Here is a 19,474-nt window from a genome sequence, read left to right as displayed (position 1 = left end):
CACGCACACACGCACACACGCACATACACCACGACCCTCGTTTCGATTCCCCCTCGATGTTAAAATATTTAGTCAAAACTTGACTAAATATAAAAAGTAGCAGCACACGATTTCCAGATCACTGGTTGCTGCAGGGGTCACTAGACAGTTTGGGAGTTACTGGTTAGTCTAGAAAATGCTGTGTGAACAGGTGCGTTTTCAGATTTGATCTAAAAGAAGAATAGGATGGACTATGTCTGACAGAATAAGGAAGGGAGTTCCATGTTTTAACAGCAGCAAATGAAAATGAAATAAAATATTCACTGAAATAAAAAGTATCAATCAAGCAGCTTTTCTGCTAGTCATTTAAGTACCCTGTAGTGTAAATATTCATTGTGGTTTTTTTGGCAAACGACCTGGCACACTTTTCTACTTTACATTCTTTTTTTGTGTGACTGCATGACACTTCCCCTCATGAAATTGAGCGATAGATGCAGAATTGCAACAAAAATGAGACATTTTTAACATTATTTTACATTGATATTATATTATTTGTATTAATGTCTAACATTATCACACTATTCAAAAAACATTGACAAAAATATTGCATTTGAGATTTCTTTATTTGGGCCTATGCATAAAATCAAAACAAAAAACAAAAACCTATCAAAATACTGAGCACTAGCAAACAAACAGAAAATTACAAAAATACTCATGAAATCACAGTAAAGCCTGCAAATGGCTTATCTATAACCTAAAAGAAGCTGTGGCCTTGCATTAGATATTTGAAATACGAAAGGGACAAAAACATGGTTGTTCCATCAAATTGATCATACGTAAATAACATAGCTATTATCCAGGGGGGGAGGGGGCGCTTGATGTTCACTTGATAATCAAGGTAACAATGTAATGATCATTAGACAGGTGCCTGTGGTTCTCTCTCCACCACCATCCACCCCCCCCCCCCCCCCCCCCCCCCCCCCCCCCCCCCTGTCTCATCCGTGTTATTTCTCGGCTTTCAGGGCATTTTTTGGCTATGAAATTTCATCTATAAATACATATTGATAATTTATTCTCAGAGCACTGTGTATGGACCAAGTTCACAGTATTGAGTTCCAGTTTGACCAGTGTCTTCTTTTCACCTCGGAGTAATAAGTGACCAAACGTATCATGGAGCGGATGAATACAGGGTCGTTCAGTCAACAAAACCGGAAGTCAGTGCCCCGGCAGCTTTCGTCTGCCATTTGGTGTTTAGTTGTATCGGAGATTGACACTACATACTGCAAACATGCCGAAGGAAAGCCCAATTAAAGATTTCATAGCCGGTGGCTTTGGAGGCGTGTGTTGCGTGGTTGCTGGACATCCACTGGACACGATAAAGGTTATTTGCTTCATGTTCATTTCTTGTTTTATCTGTCGTTCGCGGCCCACTGCATGATTACCTTCACTGGACTTTGAACCAGGCACAGCCGCGTTCGTCTGCTATGGTATTGTCCTGTGGTCCACTCATGCATGTCCAAAGTTTCGAGAGTATACAGGGAATTTCTTGACAGATGTAAGACTACGTCAGTACATGCAATTATTTTTTTAGCGATCTCACCAACTGACTTTTTATTTGTTTTAAAAACATAATAATGATAATTGACGCAAGCATGGATTATCTGTGAAGCTGACCTGTCCATGAACTGTCCTACTTGAGACTTCGATGTCCAGTGACAGTTTCAGATTTTAGTGCTGTCGGTGCTCTCTGAAGTCTCAGATTATGGAGGACTGCGTTTTTCTTTTCCACCTCTTAACAGTAACAATGAATGAAAAATGCAACCAAGCAGAAACATTGGTTTCTTCTTCTTCATACTTGACAGATTACAAAGGGATTTTTTTGTTAGCTAAGTTAAGTTTCTTTGGACAGAAATGCAGTAGACAATGAGGCCCACATATAGGTGTCCCATCAGTGTTCTGTAGAAAGGAGAAATTAACTGGGAAGAAAGCAACTGTAGAAACCTCCATCTTTTACTTTTAGGCCCAAAAAAAAAATTGTCTGTTTCTGGTAACATGGCTAAAAAAAATAGGGTAGGTAGGTAGGGATTTTTTATTTTTTTTTATTTATTTTTTTTTTTACACCAAATGTAGACCAATAAAACTAACTTTAAAAATCGCGCAAAGAGACTGGATTCACTATACATAGAGACAAGACACTCAACACATTTACAAATCGTCAGCGGACTTTCGTTTTCACACGTTTTTGTTGTTCATTTTCTCACCCTGTCCTTTCCCTACCACCCAAAAAAAAAAAAAAATTTTTTTTGAGTTTGGAAAAAAAAAGTTGAGGGTCGGCGCCGAAATTTAGGGTCGGTCGGGTGACCAAAAACAGACAATTTTTTTTTTTTTGGCCTTAGCTGCAAAAATGCTTTGCTGTGGCAACCCCATAGACAATTACATAAAAAAAACCCAGGTGTTTCGCTGTACCACGCTGCAACACCGAACAATACAGGCAGTCGTTCTTCCCACGATCCACAATAGAGTGGAATCGCCTGGACAACATAGTTGTCCACTCAGACTCTACTGAGACATTCAAGTCGGCGTTGACCACCAGCCGCCGCTAGACAACGTCGCTGCGCACACCCACCCGTCGCGCCAAAGCCAGCAATCTGGATGCTAGCGACGTACCCTACAGATACAGATACAGATGTACATGTAAAGCTAAGGGTAAGAGCATTTCTTGTGGACTGCTCACTGACTAAGGCTAGGATTTGGCAAGAGTAGGCAAGCGTCTCTTTGAAGACCTGTTAGAAAAAGCGGCAGCCGCACAGCCAATCCCAACTGCAGATGATACACTCTCGTTGTCAACAAATCATATTTAATTCTTGCTTGCTAGCAAATGATCTATTAATAAACAACCTTACTTAATCGCAAAGTGGTTAACGTCCTTGCATTAAATGCCTGTACGATGCGAGCATCAGTTTAGCTCATGTCACCTACAATGTAGACTCAGTAAAAAACTAAAATCCTGTAACAGCTAGCAGTGAAGAAACCTTGGTATCTTTGCTTCTTAATTTTTTTTTTCTGCAAGTTGGAAAGAATGTATGTGTTGTAAGTCACTTTGATTAGGCCAAAAAAAATAATAGGTGTGGTTACGGTAACATAGCCCAAAAAAATAGGGTAGGTAGGTAGGCAATCACTTTTTTTTTTTTTTTAACTTTTTTTTCTAATGTGTACAAATTAAACCTACTTGACAGGGAAATAAGTGTGCGACTCGGGCGCTTTCGCTTTCATTGCGTTTTTTGCACTCGTTTTTTTTTGTTTTTTTTGACAAATGTAATAAAAAGTTATAGGATCGGCCCCTAAAAATAGGGTAGGTCGGGTTACCGTAACCACACCTATTTTTTTTTTAGGCCTTAGCCATGAGAATACATACATAGCATGTTCTTCACCATACTTCTTTCTGTGTCCAGGTCCGGCTGCAGACCATGCCAAGGATTAAACCAGGAGAAGTCCCGCTGTTCACAGGCACATTTGACTGTGCAAAGAAGACTGTTACAAAAGAGGTAATTACAGTCTCTTACATGTGCATTCTATGTTTTATTTTAAATTCACCAACTGACTGCGTCTATCTATATATATATATATATATACGACTTGTGTCTGTCTGTGTGTCATGTGGCGTCAATCCATATTCCCGTTACTATTTTTAGAAGGTCACTGTCCACAACGCTCAATCCATATTCCCGTTACTATTTTTAGAAGGTCACTGTCCACAACGCTCCTTATCTTCTCCAGTGTTTTGCGCGTTTATCTCCCTTCCTTCGTGTGGCGTCAATCGCGTACGGTGCGCCACTCATCCGGCAAAGCCGGGTACCCGGCAAAGCCGGCGTACGGTGCACCACTCACCCGGCAAAGCCGGGTATCGCCGGGTATTCGGCTCTACTTCTTCCCGGCGAAGCCGGCTACCCGGCGAAGCAGGTATTCATCTAGTTATTATATATATGTATCCAGTCATGCACTTGGAGTTAGTGACAGAAATGCAAATAACATGCCCTCAAAAAGGATGATGTGTATGTACACCAGTTTATGATACTTGTGACTGTTATAGCCGTACATGGGTTGTTTAAATTTACTGTTCCTATGTGTGTATGTGTCTCTTTGCATGTGACTGTTCTTTCCGTGTGTGTGTCTTCTTCTTCTTCTCGTTTGCTCATGAAGCGTTTGGTACGTGGTGCAGCAGTTAGGCACCGCATGGGTCATGGACGTTTATCAGGGTCCCTCCCCTAGATCGACTGCCTGCCAAGGCTGTTGAGCTTGGTCTGCCCACGGATGAATAGAACACATCGGCCCCTCACACACTTCATTTAGCCGCCAGCAGAAGCGGTGTACCGGGGTGTAGCCACTGTTATCCCTAACACTAACAGCTTTCTTGGAGCCAGAAGTGAGAGTTGAGTGTTGAGTGAGGACCAGTGTTCCCATCCATCCCCAACCGGGGAGCTGCTGCCAGGTTTACAAAGATGCTACCTCTCCTCAGACACCCCATATGTGTGTGTGTTTGCCACTTTGCATGTATTTGTGTCACTCTGTGTTGAGTGTGTATCACTGTATGTGTGCGAGAAATTTGTTGCACATGTACTACATAATTGTTCTCACTCAACTTTACTTGACAGGGTTTCAAAGGCTTGTACAAAGGGATGGCAGCACCAGTAACAGGCGTAGCACCCATCTTTGCCATCTGTTTCTTTGGCTATGGTGTAGGACGTCGCCTTCAGCAGAAAACTCCAGAACAAGAGTTGTCGTGAGTGAAATGTAGAGTTGGGCTTTCTTTTCATTATTAGTTAAGGAAAAACTAATAGGCGGCACTTTGTCCTGAATAATTCATGCACTTCTTCTTCAGCGTTCAACGGTTGTGTCACTTAATTCATGGACAAATATTTTGAAAACTGCAAGACCTTCTCATTATGAATTGTCTTGATAGATTACATCGTGAAGAAATCCTAGGAGGTAAAAAAGCCTTTTAACAGTTATAAAAGGAAGAAGGATTTGGATTCCAAAGAAAAGCGTACAGATACGTTTTTGTTGTGTATATGATATTTTGTTGCCTTCAAAGGAGGACTTGCCCATAAATGTTTATTTAGCCCGAAAAAACCATTTCAGCAAGCTTTATGTTTGATTAGGTTGCCTGTTGTGTGTGTTGCTAAACTGGAAGAATAGTATTATTGACCTAACATTTCTGTTTGATGATCGCCAGGTATTTCCAGATCTTCAAGGCAGGCATGTTGGCAGGTGTCTTCACAACAGTCATTATGGCACCCGGTGAACGCATCAAATGTCTCTTGCAGGTATGAACATTTACAAGAGCGTGTGTGTGTGTCTCTTTCTGTCTTTCTACTTTGGTATCACAATCCCTCTTCTGTGGCTGATATGCTTGCATGTGCTAGTAAGAGGGAGGTCATTGTTTTAACTCATTGTCTCCCAGGTACGGATATATCCGTACCCACTCTTATGGTTCTATCTGACCTGGTACGGATATATTTATACACACAGTCACTTCAGTCGCTTCCTGTAACATTGATCTAACGCCAGCATTCCAGCGTGTTGATACACAGTTACTACAATTCTGAGTGACCTGCTGCATCACAGCTGGTCTCAGCTAAAAAAAAAAAACTTGGTCAATAGGTGGGGTAGAAAGTGTTAAAAGTGTTCACCTAAATGCAAAATCAATGCTGTTGTCCGACTTATTATGCAAGATGATTATTATATATTAATACTGGGACTTGTTACATTTTCAGATCCAGCATGCTGCACACGAGAAGAAATATGCAGGTCCTGTGGATTGTGCGAAGCAGCTGTACAAGGAGGGGGGTATGCGCAGCATCTACCGCGGATCTGCTGCCACCCTGCTGCGTGACGTGCCCGCCTCTGGCATGTACTTCATGTCGTACGAGTGGATGCAGCACCTCTTGACGCCTGCAGGACATGAGTCAGTATTAAAAGAAATGGAATTAACAGCATTTGTTTGATGCGAAATTTGTTTGAACCGACACTTTTTCAGAACTTGTTATACACCCTCTCTCTGTGTCTCTTGTCTGTCTCCCTCCCTCTCTCCCCCTCTCTCTTTCTCTCTCTCTCTCTCTCTCTCTCTCTCTCTCTCTCTCTCTCTCTCTCTCACACACACACACTGTCACACACACTGTCACACACACACACTCACACTCACTCTCTCTCTCTCTCTCTCTCTCTCTCTCTCTCTCTCTCTCTCTCTCTCTCTCTCTCTCTCTCTCTCTCTCTCTCTCTCTCTCTCTCTCTCTGAGTGACTGCGGCACCTCTTGATGCACTTAGTTCTGAAAGACGTTTGTCACAATGTCAGTTTGAAACGACACTTTGTTTTACACAACATTTCTTACCCACAGGAACTCTTTAGCTCTTTCTCTCCTTGGGAGTATGAAAAGATGAACCTGTGGGTTACAACATCAGACCTCCAGGATGTATGACCAACAGGGAAGATGAGGAACAAATTAGTCTTTCACGTCTGAAAAGACTTCTCCCAGCACAAACTTTTTTCTATACATGATAAAATCTTGCATTAGCTTTATAGGTTGCAAGGTTTGAACATGTTCCAGCCATGAATGTTCCCTCCTCTGTGTTTCAGTCGTAGTGAGCTGAGCATCATGCGCACACTGTTCGCTGGAGGCATGGCAGGAATCTTCAACTGGATGGTCGCCATTCCCCCTGACGTGCTCAAGTCTCGTCTTCAGACAGGTCGGTGTACATTGAAGTGTCTCATTTGTGGAATATGTAATATTCAGTGGTTAAGATTTTACCTGTGAACTGCTGATGAAAGATGTTCTTGCAAAAAAGATGTGTGGTTTAAAGCCTTTTGGGGCGTTTTACTTGTCTGTCCCTACAGAGATGAAAGTTCTTATCCAGAAATCAGGATTTCCTTTTTTTTGAGTGTTGAAATTGTAGAGCAAAACTTCAAAACACCAGCCAGGCAGATTTTCCTGATTTTTAACATTATTAACTTTCCTGTATTTAGCACATGTGAAAATGCACAAGTACAGTTTTGCAGCGTTATTTGACATCTAGCACATTGCTACACCTTCAGTTGCCTGACAAACATTATGGTTCATGTTGAGTCGGTACTTGACTCTTCTTGTTATAGCGCTTGCACGCTGGCTATTTATTCTGGTCGAATAATGACAATACATTTTTGTGTTCATTTTTAATGTCTTTTTTGCTGTTTCCTCTCAGCTCCCCATGGGAAATACCCCAATGGAATCCGTGACGTGACCAGAGAGTTGTTGAGAGAAGACGGCATTCTAGCCTTGTACCGTGGTGTTACCCCTGTCATGCTGAGAGCCTTCCCTGCCAATGCTGTGAGTGAACAATGTGTTTGACTGTGAACAAGTTTAGTTTGTTTGTTTCTTGGCTTTGTTTTGTGTGTTTAGTGGGAGGGGAAGGACAGTCAGCTTTTATGGTAAGAAATCTGAGTTCAAATGTCAGCACAATACTGCAGGGAAGGGGAGCTGAAGGGTCAATCTTATACACCTTCCCCTCCTGTAAAAGCAGCATATGGCTGCCTTAACGGCAGGGTAAAAACCCATTTGTGCCCTGAAAACATGAGTGAACGTAGGAGTTTCAGCAAATGAACGAAGAAGAAGAGGAATTAACTTCCCCTTTCCTTTCATATATTTTTTGGCTCGTCTGAGCAGTCAGGACAGTTGTAGGATTCAGCAGTGTAAACAGAAAAACACTGATGTTGATATTTTTTCTGATGCATTGAAAACATTTCTAGTAAGTTTTTATGGCTGAACCCTTCAAAATCATTTGATATATTTACTGATGCTTGATAAAACAAAGATTTTTCTCTGAAGTTTTAGTTTCTGACTTTTGATCAATATGCATTTCTCTTGTGTTTCAGGCATGTTTCGTGGGATACGAGATTGCAATGAAGTTTTTGAATTGGGCAGCACCTAATTTATGATCTCAAGGTCATCTCTAGCTTCGTTCAGCTGTCTGCGTGTATGTTGAGTGATGGGGAGCACGAAATATTTTTGTCTGGCACATAAATTTCATGGGAATCATGGGACACCATTATTATCTCAGATTGACGTGTTTGCGAAATTTATAATTGTTTCGTACGTTTGATTCTAAAGAACAGTACCTGGGCCGGTATGCAGGAGATGAGGTTGGAGAGTTTAGACCTTGATAAACTCTTAAGCTGAATCTAATTCAACTCCAGTGTAAAATATTCAGATGCAGAAGTCGAGGTCGGCTGTATCCTTGCACTAAAGTCAGGGGTCAAACTATCCTTCCGGTTTTTTTTAAGCTGATAAGTCTCATATCCTGGAGTTAGTTTAAAAACACTATGGCGGCAGTCGCACTTCAAAGGCATCAGTTGCAAAGAAACCCATATTTTCTGGGAAAAGACATTCCTGTTAAGACGTATTTGATGACGATGTGATTTTTAGGAAATGTTGGTTCCGTCTGTGTCTCTCATTTTGAATAGATCAGTAGATGACGCCACTTTTTGAACTCCTGATTCCTATATTTACAGCATACTTTATGATTGAGTTTGCAAAAAAGCGAGAGAATTCCCATGCTTAAAATAGATCGAGGATAACCCACGAGTTAGCTATCTTTTCTATAACCTCGACTCCTACATTGAGCTAAACTGTTGCCGCTCGCTTTCGGACACCTACTCTGAATTAAGCTTTTAACCCAAAGTTAAATTTAACTTTGACTCTAACATACCGGCCTAGAGCATCACAGTTTTGTCTCGTAACTGATTTTTGGGGAAAGTCTGAGGCTGTCTATTTGTTGATTGTGTGTATGTGTGTGTGTTTGCGTGTGAGCAAGTGCCTTAGGATGTTTGCCATATCTTTCCTATTTGATTTTTGAAAGTAATGTGTATCAATGTACTTGTCCCCCCCGCAGGTTAGGGGGAAGAATTTACCGATGCTCCCCAGCATGTCGTAAGAGGCGACTAACGGATTCTGTTTCTCCTTTTACCCTTGTTAAGTGTTTCTTGTATAGAATATTGTCAATTTTTGTACAGATTTTTAGTCAAGCAGTATGTAAGAAATGTTAAGTCCTTTGTACTGGAAACTTGCATTCTCCCAGTAAGGTAATATATTGTACTACGTTGCAAGCCCCTGGAGCAAATTTTTGATTAGTGCTTTTGTGAACAAGAAACAAGAAGACAAGTGGCTCTATCCCATCTTCCCCCTTTCCCCGTCGCGATATAACCCTTCGTGGTTGAAAACGACGTTAATCACCAAATAAAGAAAGTATCAATGTACTTGTAGATTTAGAACTGTTACTGGTGTGTTTATAGTCTGCTTCAGACGTAAATTGCAAACAATTAAACATTTCAATCAGAGTTATTATTTATTTTGTGTTTTTCATTCTCACTGATTCATTGAATTGATACAGCAAAAGAGGCCAATCTTTTTTTTTCAGACGTTCAGTTGTTTGGGTATGATGATTGTTCTTCTTGGATCTTTGTCAACATGATACATACTCATTGTATTTGCAGTTAGAATTAGCACAATGGTGGAGAGCGGTATGTGCTTGTGTGGTGTATTCTTGTGGACTGTTAAGTGGGTTTTTCACACTTTGATCTGTCACTGTCATTGCATTTACCTTATTTTCCATTAAGTAAGGTTGATACAATGTAGATTTGTGCTCAAGCTGTGTGTGAAATGAGGAGTACATTGTATAACGGCCTAACTGTCAGGGGAAAATTGTTCATACACCGAAAAATTAACTCGAGTGTACGCTGGAGTTGCAGCCCATGATTTCAGGAGATGAGGCATTAATTGCATGAAACCAGTTTTGAAATGTGTGTGTGTTCTATTGAAGTGTGCCGCTCATGATAAGTTCATTGTTATATGAAAAGTCGGACAGCATTTAGACTTCTCTTCATAAGACATTACTTCCGTGGGACTACATGTAAATCTGAATGTAAGCCAATCCTTATGTTCTTGGAACGATGAGTGCTAGTGGTGGATGTGAGTGGATGTTTATTTGTGCATTGTTCTCACATTGAGTTAGCCATTTTCTTCAAACAGAATGTAAGGTTGCCTGTGTGTATTTAAGTGGTGCGTATTTGAATCAAGTATGAATGGATGGGAATAATACTGGGAAGCATGTGACGTGTTGTGAGCGTGTCTCTGTTCACTGTTACGTTCTTCACCACTGTGTGGTTTATATTCAAGTGATTTTGCTGTGCACACTTTACTGATCTGTCTACTTGTGCGATACAACTCTGATTATTTTTTCGCCATGATTCTGTATGTTTCGATTCCAAGATATGTACAGTATATTTATAATATAAAATAGCACACATAATATCATAATAAATGTTCTATTGCAGTAATTTGCAGGCATTACCATGTGTGGTTCATAGTATGTGCAAGAGAACGAGAGAGAGGGAGAGTGTGTTCACCATGTGAAAGAAAAGTGTGTTAATCATTAAGAGAAGACTTTTCAAAGGTTTAGGGACTCCCCGCGGGTTAGGGGGAAGAATTTACCCGATGCTCCCCAGGATGTCGTAAGAGGCGACTAACGGATTTTGTTTCTCCTTTTACCCTTGTTAAGTGTTTCTTGTATAGAATATAGTCAATTTTTGTAAAGATTTTAGTCAAGCAGTATGTAAGAAATGTTAAGTCCTTTGTACTGGAAACTTGCATTCTCCCAGTAAGGTAATATACGTTGCAAGCCCCTGGAGCAAATTTTTTATTAGTGCTTTTGTGAACAAGAAACAATTGACAAGTGACTCTATCCCCCTTTCCCCGTCGCGATATAACCTTCGTGGTTGAAAACGACGTTAAACACCAAATAAAGAAAGAAAGAACAAGAAACAATTGACAAGTGGCTCTATCCCCTCTCCCCCCTTTCCCCGTCGCGATATAACCTTCGTGGTTGAAAACGACGTTAAACACCAAATAAAGAAAGAAAGAAAGGTGTAGGGATGAGGAAAGGGTCAAAAAGAGAAGGCCGCATTGTGAATCAACAAACGGTAGCAATTGCATGCTAGTTAGGGTATGGTAGATTTGTTTTAACATGCTCATTGCCTCAAGTTTTGCAACAGAAAAAGTGCTCCATAAAAGCATGACAGTTTCTATCACGAAACCGATGATGTCTGCTCAGGAAAATCTTCTTCTGACAAGACTTTCTGATTTTTATTGTGAGGTAAATAACACACTCGCATACACACTCTCTCTCTCTCTATCTCTCTCTCTCTCTCTCTCTCTCTCTCACACACATACACTCTCTCTCCCACACACACTCTCTCTCCCACTCTCTCTCACACACACACACACACACACACACACACTCTCACATACTTGGCGCAAAATGGCAGTAAAGCCTTCTTTATTTGTGCCACTTGAACCTGTTTAATACCTTGTAAATTCTTAGTTTGTTATGACCAAGACTTGAGCCTTTTACACAATCTTAATAGTCATGCTCAATCACCTTCATCGCCTTTGATCACCTATGTCACATCATTGGAACAATATTTTGTCACCACCACGTATAGCGTAACGATGCAAAATACTTCAAACAAGTGAGGTTTGAACACGATTGCAGCGACCAATGCGGCTTGACTGTTACAAAATTTAAGATAAAGCTCCAAACGTATCAAATATAATATTATTTATGAAAACAACTATGATTCAAAACAATACTTGTCTGTTCAAATTGTCATGTATCACTGATCGACCTGAACCTTACAGTTGTACCTGACAAAAGGTCACCCTTTGAACAGATGAAAGTGTCCCTATACATTGCAGGTGGCCTCTCGCGACATGTATTTGGGTCAAATCAAGATGCCAATGTGACTACAGAATGTATGTGTTCTTTATTGAGAAGTGTCCTTTCGTCGGAGGGACCTCACATCACAGCCGTACTGACAGTATAGCTTGGATGAATCCTGGCTTCATTGAAAACTTTGGCGTACACTGGCTTTGAGACGAAGCTGAACAGGGAAAAAAACAACTCAATCAGATTGTGGTCACAATCACTGGCGTGTTCCAAAAATCACTCAGAGCGTATTCGTTCATGGATGTCGCCTAGCTCTGTCTGAACATATGTCAACACACAAAGTTTTGTGTTGTGCACGAAATTTTGTCCAAAAAGTGTTCTGGGTTCTCAGCATTGAACTTTTGACACCATTGAATCATTCACTGATTGTGCAATTTTGTTCTCGCCATCCTCTTCCTTGCAATAAAGTGATTTGACATCAATGTTATAGTTCCCCCTTTCAAGTCATTAGTAAGACCTGTCCTCGAATACGGAAATGTGGTGTGGTCTCCTAAGTTTAAAAAAAAAACCACCACACCATGTGACACTCAGAGACGTTATTACAGTGAGCACATTATTGGCATGAAAAACTTAAAGGCATATGTACGCGCTCCCGTGTTTACAAAGTGTAGTTTGCCCACAATCGATGTCAAATGCATCATAAGGCCATATAATGACGATATGTCGCAATGCGCGGACCATATACATGCATTACAGCTTGTTCTAGCCTCTGAAAAAGTGAGGATGTCAACAAAGACGCGGAGTTATTTCCCTTGCGTCAACGTTCCCTCTGTTGGCAAATCTATAAATAGGACGATCTGGATCAAAATAAAAATTCAAATATCTCAACATTTAAGGGGTCCTAAACCACAATATTTTGCAGGGAACTTAATTTAGCATGTCTCCAGCTGTTGGTAAAGCAATTAGCGTGTATATTCATCGAGTTAATATGCCTTTAAGTTACGGTGTAAGGTTAACATTTTTGGACTTACCAATTTTACGATTCAGAAGAGGAAGACGAGACATGATTGAAACTGTTCACTAATGTCTATACACCTGGGTTTTTGTTACTAACATAATTGTTGATAATTGGAACAATTTACCATCTAACATTGTCACATCAGGAACACTCAATACATTCAAAAAGTAAAAAATATCTCGACAACTATTGGAGTATGAGGTTGACTTGAACCTTTAATTTTCAAAGACGGAAAGCATGCCAGAAATGAACGCTCAACACACAAAAAAGAAAAAAGAAAGAAACGGAAAAACGAACAATTACAGATAAAAAAAAAAACCCTGATGTGTGTGGAAGATTGGAACCGCCTGTCTGCCACTTTCACTCTAGCACCGGTCTGGCATCAGCACTCTCACACGATTATTCTCACTCTGATACAATCATTCTCACTCCACCAGTAACACTCTTGCACCGGTCTTGCACCTCCACCATTCTCACTCAGTCTGGCACCACTCTGACACCACCATTCTCACGCCTGCACTGGTCTGGCACCATTCTCACTGCTGCACCAACACTCTCGCGCTGACACCACCGCTGTCCCTCTGGCACCGGTCTATAGCACCTCCACCATCTGGCACCACTCTGACATTATTCCGGCTCACTGCTGCACCACCACTGACTCTCGCGCTGACACCACCACTCTCACTCTTGCACCACCATCAATCAATCAATCAATATGAAGCTTATATCGCGCGTATTCCGTGGGTACAGTTCTAAGCGCAGGGATTTTTTTAAAAAATATTTTATGCAATTTATATCGCGCACATATTCAAGGCGCAGGGATTTATTTATGCTGTGTGAGATGGAATTTTTTTTACACAATACATCACGCATTCACATCGGCCAGCAGATCGCAGCCATTTCGGCGCATATCCTACTTTTCACGGCCTATTATTCCAAGTCACACGGGTATTTTGGTGGACATTTTTATCTATGCCTATACAATTTTGCCAGGGAAGACCCTTTTGTCAATCGTGGGATCTTTAACGTGCACACCCCAATGTAGTATACACGAAGGGACCTCGATTTTTCGTCTCATCCGAAAGACTACTCCACCACTCACACTCTGGCACCGGTCGTCTGACACCTTCACCCTGGCACCTCCACTATCAGTCTTGCACACCCTTTGGCACTCCTGCACCGGTCTGCCACCATCACTCTCACTCTTGCATCGGTCTGCCACCACCACTCTCACCCTGGCACCTCCACTGTCAGTCTTGCACATCCTTAAGTTATTTCGATTTTCTGTTCTGGATTTGCATTTTGAATATTGAAGTGGATTTCACTACTTAACAGTTTAAGACTGAAGCTGATGTGTAGGTACTGAAGAGTGGAACCACTATGGCAATCCGTTTGTAAAGAAATTACGTTTTTTCCTGTTGATCTAAATAATGAATTATTTAACTAAATAATGCATTATATAGCTAAATAATTCATTATTTACACAAAAGTAAAAAGTGTGATTGTTGTAATTAAATAAATCTTTTATTTACTAAACAATTCATTATTTAATAAAAAAAAATCCATTATTTACTATATAATGCATTCTATATTATAGAATGCATTCTATATTATAGAATGCATTCTATATTATAGAATGCATTCTATATTATAGAATGCATTCTATATTATAGAATGCATTCTATAGTATAGAATGCATTCTATAGTATTCTATATTATAGAATGCATTCTATATTAATTTCTTTTGTCAATATTCTTGCATCTAACAGGTAAATTCAGATGTATTAGTTGTTTGAAATGTGTCGGGAGCCGATTTCAACAAGAAATTGTACAGATATTTGCCAAAAATCCCTCTTTTACTGACAGAGCCATGCGGAGCTGTCCTGTAGTAGTTTCGTAACGTTATAGAATGCATTCTATATTATAGAATGCATTCTATAGTATAGAATGCATTCTATATTATAGAATGCATTCTATATTATAGAATGCATATAGAATGCATTCTATAATATAGAATGCATTCTATAATATAGAATGCATTCTATAATATAGAATGCATTCTATACTATAGAATGGATTTTTTTTTTATTAAATAATGAATTGTTTAGTAAATAAAAGATTTATTTAATTACAACAATCACACTTTTTACTTTTGTGTAAATAATGAATTATTTAGCTAAATAATGAATTATTTAGCTATATAATGCATTATTTAGTTAAATAATTCATTATTTAGATCAACAGGAAAAAACGTAATTTCTTTACAAACGGATTGCCATAAACCACTACCACAGAAATGTTTGAAAATATTCCAGGTTATATTTTGTTATTTTGAACTCAGACTCTGTCGAACATTAACGACAAAAACTATTCAATATTTTTCATGTTCATATCGATAATATTATTTCAATTTGTATTTGGTAAACTTGTGTGAATTAAGTGAGATGAATCAGAATTTTTCTTATGTTTGCATTCATTTTGTATTGTCACGGTAAAATTAAAGTCGCAGTTTGTTATCTCGTTGGACATTATTATGCGGTTTTTTTCGCGTTTGTGAGGGAATGAGAGTGTGTGAGTGAATAAGTGTGTTGGTGTGTGTGAAAGAGAGAGAGAGGAAATTTTTTTTCCACCGTACACTCGATCGTTCATTGAACGTTCAGGCCGCTTTGGGTAAATCAGAATAAATGCTCTACAAGCCGGACAACAACTTTAACTTCTGCACATCTCCTACCCATCCCTCTTCTATTATTCATCTTCTTTCCCTCCTTCCTTCCTTCCTTTACTGTCTTTCTTTATAATCATTATGCAACGTTCATTACGTTATTAATAGATTTGGTTTATTGAGACAAATTGTTCAGCCGTTACCGCCTTATGTTGTACTGTCATGCAGGAACACCACTATAAGCTCCTAGCTTGTTGCTGTTTCTGTGAACTTTGTATACATGTCATGATTGTAACCTTTGTTAAAATAAACTTATGTTTAAACCAAAGAGAGAGAGAGATAGTGTGTGTGTGTGTGTGTGTGTGTCACTGTGTGTGTGTGTGTGTGTGTGTGTGTGTGTGTGTACGTCGTACGAAGAAGAAGAAGAATTAGTCTGACTTGTACACTAAGTTGTATCATGCTATTTTGAAATATAGGGGGCTTTTTTTTACAGTGATTCGTGAAGGCCGCTTCACTGGTCCATATTAGGCGCCCAGGCTCCTAATATGAGTAGTAGGGAAGAGGTATGCCTCAGACCTCGGCGCAATGCGCAATGCGCAAGGGTAGGGACCAGCATAAAGTTATAGGTTAAGGTGCCTGTGTTTAAGTAGTGATAAGGAGATATTGCGTTTAAACGGTTTATTGCGTTTTATATTTTGTCATGTGATTTCATGTGCCTGTACCTGTTGCTCGGTACTAATGACCACTCCAGCTGGGGTAAGCACCAATAAAATTCAGTAATTGACCCTCCCTCTGTGTTTTCACGGGCTTGGGACCGTTTTGACAAGGTATGTCAAAGCCACATTGGGGGTTTTTGGGATTAAACAATACGAGCATTATTTACAGAAGCAAAACATGTCTTATCAAATTTATTTACAAAAACGACAAAGTTGTTTGGCATTGGAATGTTAACCATATCACAGGCGGCGGTATCACAGTCAAAAAAAGAAAGAGACCCATTAGAGGGGTATCACAGTCAAAAAAGAAAGAGACCCGTTAGACGGGTGTAGGCAGGGTTGAAACCCCATCAGAAGCGATCACACGCTTGATGTAGAAAAACGAGAGTGACTTTCTGGTTTGGGAATAGGTGAACATAGACTTTCCGTCTGTCTTGAAACCAGTGTTTGTACCACCACCACTTTCTTGCGTTAGAAGCACCTGTTGGTAAGACTCTTTTGTCAGTTTGTTTTGGTTTTTGTTCAAACCTTTTGAACTAAATTTACTTCCACTGTCTCCCTCGCAAAAGTAGGTTTTAGAACACAAACCAATAAACGCATTTCCTTGGTATTCGGTTTTAAAGAGACCGGGTGTTCGTTTGTCATAGTGGACACGCGCTGTACAGGCCTGACAGAGAGTCGGGTCCCATGGGGCGTTAGCTAAACGGGTGTTTTGGAAGGCTGCCTCGTGTTGGTCACAGGCTTGTGCAGGGAACCATTGGTTATACACTTGGTAAAACTGCTCTCGTAGTTCAGGACGAACTACCTCTTCTAACGTTGAAGCGCTAAGCGCCATGTATAGAGAATCTGTATCCATTTCCAAAAGCTGGTAGTCGGCTCTGGACACAAACTTATCTAGAAAATCAAAATGAAACTCCAACATGCGTAGTTTAGCGTACTGGTAAACAAAGTAACCAATCTGAGAGGGGAGTGACCAGTTGATTTTTTTTTTAGCCATCTCTACTTCAGTGACAGAATCTGTTACTTCTGTTAGTTTTTGAAAACGACCATTGTTGATCAGTTTTGAGGCCTCATCAGACAAAACGTAATGAATATCACGATGGTTGGCCACGTTAGTTAAGGTTTTCCCGTAGGCTGAGTTACCGAGCAGTTTGAAAGTTTCGGCTAAGATAGCTTTTGATGGGTCTTGGTCCCCTGCTCGTCTTGCGTTTGAAACGCTGTCACCAAACTGACGGAAACAGGTTTTGGGTTGATACTCCACGATCAGCGTGATGTTTTTAACAACCAACCCGTGCTGCACGTACCAAAACAAGAGGGGTGTGGCTAGCAGAATTTGTTCACCGTGATAACTCCCAACAAGTGTACGGCGTGGTTGAGCTAAGAGCTTGTGTTTTTCAGCGTAGTCTTTCATAAAACCCCCGATCTGTTCTCGACTGACAGACTCATTTTTGAAAATAGGCTGCATTTCACTGAAATGTTCTTTTAGATGATCAGGTACATAAATATCACACTGTACCAACCCGAACAAAGTTTTGTTTTGCACCGCGTCTAAGACAGTTTGATCTGTGATGGTAGAAGGATGGCGGAAGGGTTTAAGTGTCGGAAAACGACCTTGTAGAAAAGTCTGAATGGAGGTGTTTTGTTTTTTGTCTGCGTGCCATTCACACTCCCATTTTTCGACGACAGTCACACCCACTTCCTCACGTAGGTATTTGGTGATGTTGGTTGTATGTTCTCTGAGTTCAACTAGTGTTTTTTCGGTGACAGGGTTAGACGTTTTACCGGCGGTCACAGAACAGTCATGCCCGTGGAACAAACATCCGTGAAACTGATAGCAAATTTGATTTGTGGCATCCCAACCATCAACTCTAATCTTTTTTCGACCAAGGGCCTTCTCTTTCGCGTTAAACTTATGTTGGAGATGGATCTGTTTTGATGCCATGACCCACTCCAACCATTCCCGAGCTAGCTGACCGTAGGGATCTGTTTTTTCCGCTTTAAAAGCGTTTTCTTTTCTACGAATGACAGGGTGCTCTGTGGGCATGTCTTGCATGAGTGCAGCTAAATACAGCGCATTTGCATCAAATCCCTGAACAGACTGTACCGGTTTGTCCTGATTACCACGAATGTATGTTTTGTCTTTTTCGTGGTATCTGTGAAAGACAATAGACGGACCCCCGACAATGTTCTTTCGCAAAAGTGCGTGAACGTCTTTTTGTTTTTCGTTAAAAAGTGAAAAGTAGGTATCTGAAGACAACGTGTCAAACAGATACTTCAGTGTCACACCGGGGACAGAAATACCGTCTTTCAGCAAATCAACTCGCAGACTAGCGTACATACTAATCTGATGCTGCAAAGCAACCAGAAACGGCCCTGTGTCTAGGTTGTTGTACCACACCAAAAAATCCTTCAAAGTCATCATTTTGTTTTCAGTCCACACACGCTGACAAAAAGCGTACTCTGTATCAGAAATATTTGAGTTTTTGAGCTTACTAAAAAAAGCTGCATGGGGTGGGAGTTCTCTTTCATCTAGTGTACTTAGACTAGTGACGTATTCATAGCAGAAAAAACCCTTTTGCTCTTCGACACCGAACGCCTTGAGGTACTTGGAATAACTAAAACCTGGCGCAAGAAAATTGTTGATGTCGAGAAACCGAAGTTTGTCTGTACAAAGACACATATACTGGTTGTTTCGTTTAACAACAAACTTGAAAGGGGGTCTTTTAGGGGCCTTCTTTTTTCCCTCTGTTTTGACTTCTTTGTCTTCTTCTTCTTCTTCTTCTTCTTCTTCTTCTTCTTCTTCTTCTTCACCCACGGTATCAAAACCATCTGGTTCAAAAACAGGGTCTGTTTGACTGTCGTCTTTTGGAAGATCGTTATGGGCTGTTTTGTCTTTGACAAACTTTTCAATGAGAAAAGGTTTGATCACATTCAGATCGTAGCGGGAAGAATTGAAACCTACGACAGGCAGTTCTTGTAAATACTCATATAATTTCTGTCTGAGTCTTTCTACGGGGATGTTGAGGTTATCTGTTTCTTGTTGTTGTGTCTCTTCGATCTCAGTCAACTGGTCAAACACATCTTTAAATTCTTCACAAAGAAGAGCGCAGGAGGCCTCGGAGATACGTTCTAGGTAGTTAACCATGTTGTTCACTAGTTCTTGAGGGTCACCTTTACTCACAAAACAGGTTGGTTCTGTGAAATGGGGAACATTACTGCATACAGAAACAGAAAGAGGAATATGTTTTGCTGTATACTGTGTACAGTTTGACTCAGCTGATTTTGTCTGTGGCAAGTTATCTGTGTCAAAAAACACCTCAAAATCAAAAGTCGCTCTGTAGGGAA

General features: G+C 40.4%; 1 protein-coding gene across 1 annotated transcript; it reads left to right on the top strand.

Moving 5' to 3' along the window:
- Positions 1 to 1,189: 1,189 nt before the first annotated feature.
- Positions 1,190 to 10,931, top strand: LOC138964698 (mitochondrial carnitine/acylcarnitine carrier protein-like). Its single transcript, XM_070336722.1, has 8 exons — positions 1,190 to 1,360; positions 3,432 to 3,524; positions 4,632 to 4,759; positions 5,213 to 5,303; positions 5,754 to 5,944; positions 6,614 to 6,723; positions 7,216 to 7,340; positions 7,886 to 10,931. The coding sequence occupies exons 1-8, from the start codon at positions 1,268 to 1,270 to the stop codon at positions 7,946 to 7,948; spliced, it is 894 nt and encodes a 297-aa protein (XP_070192823.1). The 5' UTR covers positions 1,190 to 1,267; the 3' UTR covers positions 7,949 to 10,931.
- Positions 10,932 to 19,474: the final 8,543 nt, after the last annotated feature.

Source organism: Littorina saxatilis, linkage group LG4 (assembly GCF_037325665.1).
Source record: "Littorina saxatilis isolate snail1 linkage group LG4, US_GU_Lsax_2.0, whole genome shotgun sequence".
NCBI lineage: Eukaryota > Metazoa > Mollusca > Gastropoda > Littorinimorpha > Littorinidae > Littorina > Littorina saxatilis.
Note: the sequence above shows the minus strand (reverse complement) of the source record. Positions and strands in the feature narration are given on the sequence as shown.

What these genes read in the sequence shown, in the direction of transcription:
- LOC138964698 (XM_070336722.1), top strand. Translation starts at nt 1,268, where the DNA reads ATGCCGAAGGAAAGCCCAATTAAAGATTTCATAGCCGGTGGCTTTGGA. An exon ending in ACTCCAGAACAAGAGTTGTC is followed by an intron (nt 4,760 to 5,212) that starts GTGAGTGAAATG and finishes GATGATCGCCAG; the next exon opens with GTATTTCCAGATCTTCAAGG. An exon ending in GCATCAAATGTCTCTTGCAG is followed by an intron (nt 5,304 to 5,753) that starts GTATGAACATTT and finishes TTACATTTTCAG; the next exon opens with ATCCAGCATGCTGCACACGA.